This window comes from Megalobrama amblycephala, linkage group LG3, assembly GCF_018812025.1.
Source record: "Megalobrama amblycephala isolate DHTTF-2021 linkage group LG3, ASM1881202v1, whole genome shotgun sequence".
Classification (NCBI taxonomy): domain Eukaryota; kingdom Metazoa; phylum Chordata; class Actinopteri; order Cypriniformes; family Xenocyprididae; genus Megalobrama; species Megalobrama amblycephala.
This window is the reverse complement of record NC_063046.1, coordinates 10582247-10594613: the sequence shown is the minus strand read 5'-3', so window position 1 is coordinate 10594613 and position 12367 is coordinate 10582247. Positions and strand designations below refer to the sequence as shown.

The 12367-nt window shown below is 36.2% G+C and overlaps 1 protein-coding gene across 3 annotated transcripts in view; it reads right to left on the bottom strand.

Moving 5' to 3' along the window:
- lrrk1 (leucine-rich repeat kinase 1) overlaps positions 1-12367 on the bottom strand; it is a 111647-nt gene that overhangs the window by 68563 nt on the left and 30717 nt on the right. For all 3 annotated transcript variants that reach the window (XM_048183802.1, XM_048183805.1, XM_048183804.1), the window contains exons 11-15: positions 10429-10541; positions 9822-9892; positions 9046-9175; positions 7883-7995; positions 812-1029 (exon numbers count right to left, since the gene is read on the bottom strand). In XM_048183802.1, the coding sequence (XP_048039759.1) occupies positions 812-1029; positions 7883-7995; positions 9046-9175; positions 9822-9892; positions 10429-10541 (645 nt within the window). The remainder of the gene's footprint in view (positions 1-811; positions 1030-7882; positions 7996-9045; positions 9176-9821; positions 9893-10428; positions 10542-12367) is intronic.

The following is a 12367-nucleotide window of genomic DNA, read 5'->3' as shown; positions in this document are numbered from 1 at the left end:
AGAGCTGCTACTCATTCATAAACCCTGATGTCAAAATGTTGGCATTTTAATGGTTTCGTTTTCTTTTTCCAGACTTGCTATAAAAGGTTTTTTTCTGTCTTATTTTTGTCTTGTCATGTTTACAGAGTCAACGCAAACATAGCTGTTCATTTCCCCATGAGCAAAGCATTGTGGGAAAAACACATTTGATGGCACGCCCTGAAAAACAATCAGAGAGACTGTGAATTCAGTAAAAGCTCAAATGAAGTCACACATTGTTTTTAAATCAACATAAGATGCCTTCATTTGTCCAAAGTGTGTTTCAGTTACTTTCCTCACCAATGCATAGAAATTTTGAATAGTTTGAATGTTTATGTAGAGATATAGCTAGATGTTGACAGAGAGACAGATAGATAAAATGCTTGGTTAAGACTAATGTGTGTGTGTCTCTGTGTGTGTGTGTGTTTTTGCGATTTATGAGGACACAAATTTGTATAATGACATGGGTATTACACCGATATTACGACGTAAACATGAAATATGACAACGTTTCATGAGTCCTCATATTTAAAATAGCTTTCAAAACATACTAAACAATGTTTTATTAAAATGTAAAAATGCAGGTAGGTTGGTTTAGGGGTAGGGGTAGTGTAGGGGGATAGAATATACAGTTTGTACAGTATAAAAACCATTACATCTATGTAAACCACATATACAGTGTGTGTGTGTGTGTGTGTGTGTGTGTGTGTGTGTGTGTGTGTGTGTGTGTGTGTGTGTGTGTGTGTGTGTGTGTGTGTGTGTGTGTGTGTGTGTGAAGAGTGAGGGCCCTTACAGAAGTTTTCACTACTCCTACAGGCCGCTCCAGATCCCAGCTGGATGTGTGGATGCTGCAGTCAGTGTTGAGGAAGGCCGAGGCTTTGCCCGTCTGCAGCCCCTCCAGCAGAGCGCTCTTACCCTGCCGGGGCGGACCGACCACCATCAGCTTCAGCAGTCTGCAGGGCTCTGCTCCTCGCAGCTCCGCACGCAGGTACGCCAGAACCGCAGCAGGACCTACGACGAGGACAGAGAGAGATGTGCCTCAGTTCAGCGTCTCCAGCACTACACTACTTCATTATTACTTACATTGACATGTTCAATGTTTTTCCATCTTTAAAAGGTGCCATCGAATTGAAAATTGAATTTACCTCGGCATAGTTGAATAACATGATATTTTTAGTGATATTTGTAAATTGTCTTTCTAAATGTTTCGTTAGCATGTTGCTAATGTACTGTTAAATGTGGTTAAAGTTACCATTGTTTCTTACTGTATTCACGGAGACAAGAGCCGTCACTATTTTCATTATTAAACACTTGCAGTCTGTATAATTCACAAACACAACTTCATTCTTTATAAATCTCTCCAACAGTGTGTAATGTTAGCTTTAGCCACGGAGCACTATCAAACTCATTCAGAATCAAATGTAAACATCCAAATAAACACTGTACTTATGCGATTAGACATGTTGCATGACAAACACTTTGTAAAGATCCATTTTGAGGGTTATATTAGCTGTGTGAACTTTGTTTATGCAGTGATAGAGTCGAGAGCTCGGGAGGGGGCGGAGAGCGCGAGCAATTAAAGGGGCCGCAGCCTGAATCGGCGCATTTCTAATTATGCCTCAAAATAGGCAGTTAAAAAATTAATTAAAAAAAATCTATGGGGTATTTTGAGCTGAAACTTCACAGACACATTCAGGGGACACCTTAGACTTATATTACATCTTGTAAAAAAACGTTCGATGGCACCTTTAATTATTGAAGTGGGGGTGTTGCAGCACAGACAAATCCGTTGATTTCTGGAACGCAATGAGATGTTAGGATCCACTCACCGCTCAAAACGCCGTTTTTGTTCAGTGCTGAATGCTTTGCATGCTGGCAAATCCTGATTTAAAAGTTGAGATCGCAACGAACTTTCATCGTTTAAGTGATTATAAAGGAAGCACTCGTTGCGCACATTCTGCCATGCCAAATCATGCATGCAGCACTACCTATGCTTGTGTTTTTGAATATTGTTGACACTTTAATAACAAATGTTATAATGTATAACCGTTTATGCTGGGATCTGTAGGTTGTGGCTAGGCGACACGTAACTTAAAAGTGGAACATGGAAATCTCATGGATGTACTGGAAAAAAAAAACGTTTTATACTTTTTATGTGTTTAAAAGCTTGGGCTAATGTATTTCCCGTGTGCAGTCAAATGTCTAATTTTTTCCCTTTTTTTCCCCCTCAGCGATATGCTTGTTGTTTCCTGGAGTTTTGAAACACCCCGCAATCTAAAACATCTTCCCACGCCCCTGTCTTTAAATAAATAGTATACTTCTTAAAGATGTACTACTTTTTTTGGAAAAAATTTACAGAATTCACTTTGTGTACGGCTGTTACCAGAAGCCAGTTTAGTTTCTAAAGTTTTAAATAATACAAAAACGCATCGCTTTGCTTCAGAAAGCCTTTATTAACCTCCTGGAGCCGTATGGATAAGTTTTATGATGGATGGATGCACTTTTTTGGGCTTCAAAATCTCGAGCTCCATTCACTCCCATTACAACGCTTGGAAGAGCCAGGATATTTTTTAATATAACTCAAATGTGCTCATCTGAAAAACAATAGTCATATATACCTAGGATGGCTTGAGGGTGAGTAAATCATGGGCTAATTTTCATTTTTGGGTGAACTAACAATAAGATGAAATTGTGAAAATACTTCAAAGCATTTATTAATCTTAGTTCATGTTAATTTCTACATTTACTAATACAATATCAAAAGTTGTATCTTATTATTTAAGGGACTTGTGCTGACATGAATTAACAATGAACAGTTGCATTTATTAAGATTAATAAATACTGTAAAAAAAAATTGCTCATTGTTAGCTAATAGTTTTCATTTGAATTGAACTCCGTTTTAACTTTTTTAAATTTGATGATCATCTATTTCCTAATTTACTTGTCACTTATGTGTTATTTTAACATTTTATACTTTAAAATATTAGAATACAGTGTCTGTTAGTAGATCCTATTATCAAAGTGATAACAGCAATAGAAGAACTTTATATGACTTGTTTTTAATTATTCAAACATAAGATAAAAGATTTAGAAACCTAAAAAGTAGATCATTTAAATTAAAAATGGACTATTCTATGCAATATTTGTGTGCTTTGAGTTTTATCCTTATTATAGTGTTGCATCATGAACTTGCATGCTAATGCCAAACTCTATTGAAATCAATTGACCATTCGCAAAGACCCGTCCCCTTTAGTTACCGTTTCTACATCCGACAAGCCAGGCCGATCTCTCGCCACACATCATGTGAAAAATACATCGCAGAGCAAAGAGGACACTGACAACGTGTCGACAGACAAGACAGAGCAGGTAACTTTTGATGTGAAACGAAGTCTCAAATTTCAAATTTTGTCATTTTTAAACAGTTTTGTGGCTCTTTAATGTATAGTGACAGATTGCTGTAGCACCTTAATTCAAGCGGCTCGTGAACCAATCATCTCTTCCTACTAATTAACATGAACAGTACAAACCATTTTTTCAAGTTCAAGTCCACCACCTACATTAATCTGCTAACTCCCCTGACTGCTTTGTTGGACAAAATGGTGGATTTGGCATTATGATTGGTTAGATCGCCTGTCAATCAAACTCCTGGCGAAAGGCCAATTGTGAGCCCCCAACATTACAGTTATAGCACATCCACATGAGTGACGTCAGGCTTCAGGGCATCTTCAACACTGGAGTCCAGCTGAACCACACGACCAACGCTTCACCCATGGTGTGATTTTCATTTCAAGAGAATCAGCTTTAAGCTTTACGTGTTTGTGTGAGCAATGTTTGCTAGGGACACACTACTTCCTCTCAAATCTCTTGAGCCTGATGTTATGACAGCACAAACCACTAAATATTGCAACAAACCCATCAGCTGTATGATGAATCGACAGCTGGCTGAACAACTCACAGCTGGATTCACCAATGAAATATTTATCAGACAAATCCTAGATTATAGTCTTCAGAGGCTGAAGTGGAATATCGTTCTCTAACGCAAAAAAAAAGAAAAGAAAAGAAGTCATGCTCAACATGAAAACAGTTTTGTTTCTTTAAGACAGAATAAGGTTCTTCACCTAATTAGTTTCAGAGATGCATTACACATGCATTTGGCAGATGCTTTTATCAAAAGCACTTTCATTGCATTCCAGATATACATTGCTCTACCACAGCAACATTAAACTCAAAGTGCAGAAGATGAATAAATTCATTATTTCCTTATCCATTCAGAGCATCCATTTAGCAGCAGTTTTTAGTTTTATGTACACTGATGAGCCAAAACATTATGACCAGTCAGAGGTGAAGAGAATATCGTTGATCATCTCCTAACAAGGCCACATATTAAGGTCTGGGTAGATTAGATGGTCAGTTCAATCAGTTCTCAAAATCAATATGTTGGATGCAGGAGAAAATTGACAGAAATAAAGATCTGAGTGACTTTGACAAGGGCCAGAAGTTACCAACAGTGGTCAGAGAGGGCGCCCAAGGCTCATCGACGCACAAGGGTAATGAAGGCTATCCCGTCTGGTCGGAGCCAACAGAAGGTCTACTGTGGCACAAGTCACAAAATTTTAATTTTGAATCTTGAATCCTAAAGTGATGCATCAGGATCGATGACAGCTGGTGGAGGGAGTGTGATGCTCTGGGCAATGTTCTGCTGGGAAACCCTGGGTCTGGCCATTCACGTGGATGTCAATTTGACACGTGCCACCTACCTAAACATTGTTGCAGACCAGGTACACCCCTCCATGACAAAGGTGTTTCCTGAAGGAAGTGGTCATAATGTTTTGGATCATTATAGTTTTTATTAAACTCTTTGCCCGCCAAACACGGAATTTTCCATTATTTATGAGAAAACGCTTCCCTGCCAAATGCAGAATTTTCCAGGTTTCCATTTTTTCACTGTTGTACACTCGGGGGTGCTATTTTGCATCTTCTGAATGAGTACAGAATCTCCCGATCGAAAGCACAGACTAAGGCGCAGAAATGACCAATCAAGCACATGCATATGAAAAATAATGCGATCATCAACAATAACAGCATATGAATGAAAACTGCCTAATGTTACCGTGTGAAATGTCGATCCAGGAAGTTGTATAATCTTTAGGGGTGTTGATGGAAGCGATCTACTGTATCTATGCTTTGATCATGGTACTGAATATGATCCAGATATAGGGCCCTATTTTAACGATCTAAACGCAAAGTGTAAAGCGCATGGCGCAGGTGCACTCAGGGCGTGTCCAAATCCACTTTTGCTATTTTAACGACGGAAAAACGGTCCGTGCGCCGGGGCGCATTTTTGAAATGGGTTGTCCCTATTATCTTAATGAGTAATGGGTGTAACGTTCAATAAACCAATCAGAGTGTCATCTCCCATTCCCTTGAGCGAGATGCACTCGCGCCATGGCGGATTGCTATTTACATTGCGGAATTTGTTGGCGGAAAAGCTGAACGCTTTTCAAGCGAAGAAACCGATCTGCTCGTGCGCGAAGTTAAAAGTTTAGTTAGAAGTTAAACGAAGTTACATTTTTATATTTATGTAGCCTACACAACAGTGGCGATTTCTTTAAGACTGCAAGGGAAGCTCGGCTTCCCTTATAATGTCACAAAATTAATGGTCAAATATGTACTATTGTATTAACATTTTATTGACTAAAAATGCGTTAGAAAACGTTCATCTCAAAGACGAGTTCGTTCAGAATCAGTTACATATAGCAGGTCGGCTGACTCGATTTCCTTCTCATACATTCCCGCAGCGTCACAGTGCATTTCCCTATTGAAGCCCAGCGTCCATTGACTTCAATGGGGCTGCTTTGAACGGTTTTTTTCAGCGCTTCGAAACTAGACGGTCATTGGATAAACGCTGCGATTATGTCCCGCCCACGGACGCTCAGCGTCTCTGGGGGTGAATGGGGAGTGGGCTGGCCCGGACTCCGAGCTTCTGCGTGATGATTGGAGGGTCTGTCGAAAGACTGCATCTCCTTTTGACTGACAGCGATTCTGTACTATAAGGAATCACTGAAGCTATTCGCGCTCAGTCCCATCGCGGATTTCTCAAGTTCAGTCGAAATAAAAACTGCTGCAACCTATTTCTTTGATATTTGCTTGGCGAAATTGCTTGATTTTCATCATACATTTCACACAATTATACACCACATTCCTTGTTTCAGTTTTACAGAGTTAAATTATTTTTTTTTTAGATCGTTCATTCATTCATTCCTTCATTCATTCATTCATTCATATAACGTTAGTAGGCTAGGCTAGCGTCGTGGGTGAAACTGCGCACGATGGCAGACGGTGCTAATATTGTCGACCTGATTTTGGCAAAGCCATTTGAAAGTGTTCCTTACGAGGAATAACTTAGAATTAAACAGCAGGACAGATCAACACCTAAGATTGATTTAGTGCTTCTCCTGTTTAAAGCGACTCAAGTCCTACACCCGAAACACAATGGGCCAAGGCCGTTTAAGCAGCCTAGCTCTGCTGGCCATTGAGAGGACACTGGTCAAGTCACTTGAAAAGACTCCTAGTTGGTACGACAGGGTCACAGACCATTTTCTTGAAAAGGAACGTAGGGCAGAATTTACTTTTAAATAAACAGACAATTTTATGATGTAGGCCGAAAATGAGCTTCCCCTCTCTGACAGACCAGTAGCCGCCACTGCTACACAATAATATTCTTTTACATTGTAATCCTTTTGTTTTTAATATTTGGCATGTTTGTGTGATGCGCATCCCTGTGTGTAATAAGCGAAGTCAACGCGCACTGTGGACGCGCCCAGAGGCGCAGTTTCTACCAACGCGCTCTAACAAAAAAATATTGCGCCATTGACTTTAGACTTTAGACCAGGTTTGAGTTGGTCTATGGCGCAGTCTATTTTCAGCTCCTTAAAATAGCAATGCGCCGGCAATGCGCCTGAACACACCTCTTTTTTAGACCACTTGCGCTGCGCCTTGTGTCGCATTGCACCGGGTATATTATAGGGCCCATTGTGTTTGATAAAAACATGATTTTCTCAGCTTTTTGCTCAAAATGTCGCTTTTTAATGAAACTTACCTATATTCAAGTGCTGATAAAAAAAAGAATGCTTGAAGCTAGAAAAAAAATGATTTTTTTTTTTTTTTTGCACAAAAGTAGAAGCTCTGTTCTTTATTTTGACTTTATTGCATATTCAGATATTCATACAACAAAATATTCCGGGGGCCATGGAAATTTAGTGAAAATTATCAAAAACACCGGTGGTGGTTGGCAACTTTTTTTTTTTTTTTCCCCAAAAACGGGGGAAAGAGTTAATATTTTGATTTAACTCTTATTTTTATATTTTCTGTTTTTATTTTAAATTTAGTTGAATTTTTTAATAATTTTATGTTCTTTAAATAGTAGGTTAAATTTCAGTTTTAGTTTCATTTCAGTTTTTATTTATTTCCAGTTAGTAATTTGTTTTTGTGCTTCAACAAACTAAAAGAAAAAATATAAATGTTGCCTTGGTAAATAATTGGAATAAATAAGCAACTAGGATTGTATTTCAGCTTAATTTTAATTAGCAAATATGTTTTAATACTTTTAATTTAGGCAATGATAATAACCCTGTGTAGCAGTTGTGTAAAGTCCTGCTTTTCCATAAAAAGCTACATTTGCAGAACCACCCTGAAAAATAGTTTATTTAGACTGAGCTGACCTCAAGCTAAATTTATGATACTGATGCGAGTTTTCATTGCTGAATATTGCTGCATGTGTAACTTAAATGTAATCTTGACAAGTTTCCCATTCAAATATGTATGAGCTGTACTTGAAAGACTGGAAAAGTTGCCAGGGTCATACCATCTTTCCTGACGTCTGCAGGGACGTTGGTGATGTTCAAGTCTTCGATGTCCAGCTGCCAGAGGTTGGAGAGCTGCCCGAGCTCAATAGGAAGTTCCTGGATACCTGGATTACTGCAGAGACAGGAAGGATTAAAATCAAGCTATTGAAGTCTAAACAAAACATCATTACATCCTGTGAATTTCTGAAGCAGGAAGGAGAGAAGAATATGTCTTTTTGGTACTGCACATTAGTTTGACTTGCAACTCTTGACTTTCTCCCACACTGTGAAAACCCTGAATCACCAACTGTGATTCTTGAGCTTTGTTCCAAAAACTAGTGAGATTCTTTGCCATCTAAGTGACTGAATTGTAAGGCTCTACAAAGACAGCATCATATAAATAGCACACCTCCATGAAATACACAGGAGACTTGACTTGACTTGCAATTGATTTCAGCCGTTTTCCATTAACATGTTGCTAAGATTACGCCACAATTCCATAATAAACACAAAACAGAAATAATGGGTAAAAAAGTTCATTTTTAATTAAAAAGTAAACATTTTCTTAAAATAATGATTGTATTTTTTAATACTTTTTTTATAATCAATATTTCTCTCTATCCAGCATTTTTACTGAGCTTGTCACAATGCATTATGGGTTTGTCTTTTATCAAATTTCATTTTAAATTAATAAATGAACATATTTATCTGAGATGAGATTATTTTATTATGTGAGAGGAAAGAGTGCTAAACGCAGTGTTATTTTAGAATTATTTATATACTAATATAGTATTTATTAATATTTTGAATTAGATTTATTTTATTTTGTTTTTAGTTTAGTTTAAGTTTTAGTAATTTTAATGTGCTTTTGTCATTTGTATTTTTTATGTATTAGCTTTAATTTATTTTAATTTCAGTTTTACTCTTTTTATTACTTTAAGTTATATTTTTTCATCTAACATTTATATTTTATTTTATTTCAGCTTATTCAATTCAATTATTAAAAAAAATGTAATAGAAATGATTTTTTGATTATTCAGTTTAGCATAATATTTTGACCCATGAATACTGCAATTGGCCAATCACAATCAAGTATTCCAGAGAGTCATACAATATAAAGTGGAAGAAATGAAGATCTACACTTCTGCACAAACTACATTTCCCATGATTCCCTGTGACTCACTTGGAAAGATAGAGTTCAGAGAGGTTCTTGAGGGCACATACTGACGGCGGCACACACTCCAGCTGGTTGTCATTCAGGAAAAGAACTTCCAGAGAATCCCGCAAGATTGCAGGAAACTGAATGGGACACACTGCCAAAAGAGAGCCACAGAAGATGAGCACTTCACCGAAACCACATAATGTAGAATTAAAATCCCTGGAGACTAATGGACGATCACGGATGACTGTGGTAGTAACTCTAAAGCTAATTTCTAATATTACTGAGTAATAGGGCTGGGCGGTGAGACCGGAATGCAGGCCTGCAGTGAGAAACGCGTCTATGTTCACACAACCATTAGGACTGCATTATCATCATGCAAAAAAACTATCTTTTAGTTTGCATTAATAAAATGGCAAAAAAGGATAAAATAATGAAATGTGATTAACTATCTTTCATTTAATTGAATGCATTATCATTAACACAGACATAATACAGTAATACGTAATACATAATACGTAATACAACAATTCGAGTCCAACATTTGGTTGAAAAAGAAATTTTGGATCAGTTTGAAAGGGTTTTATTTTAGTTTCTGATGCCATTACTAAAACAATCCACACACTTGTCAGTCTCAACAAAACATTATTACCATGGCGATATTACTCTAGTTCTACTGCCAGGACAGTTTCTCTGTGGTAAGTTTGGTAAACTCCCTTCAGGGCTGGTAATACCATAATTACAGTGTGAAACTGTACCGTGCCATGGCAACGTAACCACAGTGTTTGAATGTACTGTACCTGGCTCTGGGTCTCGTCTCTGCCACGTAGTGAAGAAGGCCAGTTTCCTGGTTTTGGTCGACTCTCCAGTCCTAAAATAACATTCAGCACAGCACATTCGATTTCAGATATTCACAATACTTCATTCAAATGTCTGTCTAAAACCACAATGACTGTGAATATGTATTAGTGATCTAGAAGGGCTAGAAGAATATTTTTTCTAAGATAACTTTTTGGCCAAATTATAAGGCAGCATCACAAGTATCCTTTGTAGTGAAGGCAATCTCATAATGCATGATGTGCACATAATGTTGATTATTAATATACATATAATTTAATCAAAAAAGAAAAAGTGTTATATATATATATATATATATATATATATATATATATATATATATATATATATATATATATATATATATATATATATATATGTTACCTATTTTTATTCTTTCACAGCATTAGCATTATGCAAAAGAGGTTAACATAAAAGGCATAATTATGAACAGCCTTCAGATTGGTGATGTGCCAAAGGATGCATTAAAATGTAGGCTCACTAGGTTTTGGAACAGAGCCTTTCTGTGTATATATACATACAGTATGTGTGTGTGTGAGTTTGACCTACTTCCCCAGCTGGTTTCTGGACAGGTCTAGCATTCGGAGACAAGAGCATTTCCATTTGTTGGGAGTGGGCAAAGTGGAGATTTGGTTCCCACACAACTTCAGAGAGACAATAGCCTAAAACACACACAGTGATCTTTGTGACGCACACTCCTGGAGGTATAAACATGATGCATCATCGCTGGCCTCGTACTTTAAGCAATAATGTAAGACATTTTACTAGCACATATAAAACATTTATCTGTCATGTAAAATTTTGCATACAGAGGTCAGGAAAACTTGATGCCTACTACCCTTAAATGACTACAAATAAATCTCTGCAAAATAAAATAAAATAAAATAAAATAAAATAAAATAAAATAAAATAAAATAAAATAAAATAAAATAAAATAAAATAAAATAAAATAAAATAAAATAAAATAAAATAAAATAAAATAAAATAAAATAAAATAAAATAAAATAAAATAAAATAAAATAAAATAAAATAAAATAAAATAAAATAAAATAAAACAAAACATCAAAATAAAATAATAATATAAAGAAATACAACAAAATACAATAAAATAATTAATAATCAAAATAAATATTCAAAATATTCACATGAATGAAATCATAAAATGAAAATAAAGAAAATAAAATATAAAAAACAACAGCAAAATAATAAAATAAAATAAAATAAGAATAAAACAAAAACACAAAATAAGAAATAAAATTAAGAAATACAACAAATAAAAATAATAATTAATAATAAAAATAACAAATAAATAAAAAACAAAAAATAAATAATAATGAAATCATAAAATAAAAAATGACAATAAAATGAAAAAATATATATATAAACTATATATAAAAGAATAAAATAAAACAAAATAGGAAAAATATGAATGGTGTAATCCAAAGCAAAGCTTGCCACCACGATGCTAGAGGTTTTTGTTTGAGGTTGCCAGAGCATTGCTATGAAGTTGCTAGGGTATTCTGGGTGGTCTGTCTGTGGTCCAAGTCAAAAGAGCCCACACTCATGTCTCTATGTAAGTCCATGTGATTTTTTTATTTTTTTGCCCATTTTTTGTCCATCAAGAGAAAAGAGGAACAGAACACCTCTTCTCAAGCCGCATGATTTGAGGAATAAACATCTGTAGCACAAACAATGGGATGAGTTGCATGCGGAAGTTGAATATTTAAGTTTAGGGGTTTGTTCAAACCAGTGAGGCTCACCTTCTCCTAAACATGTTATCCATATCTAAACACACAGTGTCTGTTTGTTTAAGTGTGATATCCTTAAACATTGTCAGTTTTGACTCGTACTTCACTGTGTAATCAACGTCTTCGCTCAGAGGCTGCATAAATATTTGGTATTTAAAAGAGCAGAGATTTTAAAGTCAAACCGTTCAAGCATTAAATTGAATTTTAAATCAAGAAACTCCTGTTCCCTTCTTCCTTATACACTTTCTTAAGCTCTCTCGTTTGCAATCTCTATTTCTTGCTCTATCATTGGCTGTGTTGACATCTTGCCAGTTGTGAAACTGACAGTGAAGGTAATAAAAACTCAACAACTGTAAAATCCCAGAGCTGTTCTGCCGTACGTTTGGAAACACTTCATGACACACTTGGTGTCTTACAAACTTACTAGTGTAAAAAAAAAACTGTTATTATTATCCCTGCACTTTTTCCCTGATTCATTGGTATCTATCTCCATGAAGGAGATACAGAAGGAAAACCCACCATCATTCAGATGTGCTACAAATGACCTTTACTGTGAGAACAGCGCCACCATGAGGTAAAGACAAAAGAAATGGGTGGACTGAGTGCTGTTAGACCAAAGAAACTAGCCATCTCAAATCCAAGAAAACAAACTCTTCCCAAGTGAATTAAAGGATCTGAGCAGGAAGTTAGAGGGAGAATCTCGCGAAACCTGTCAGAAACACGGCTGACGACCATATTTC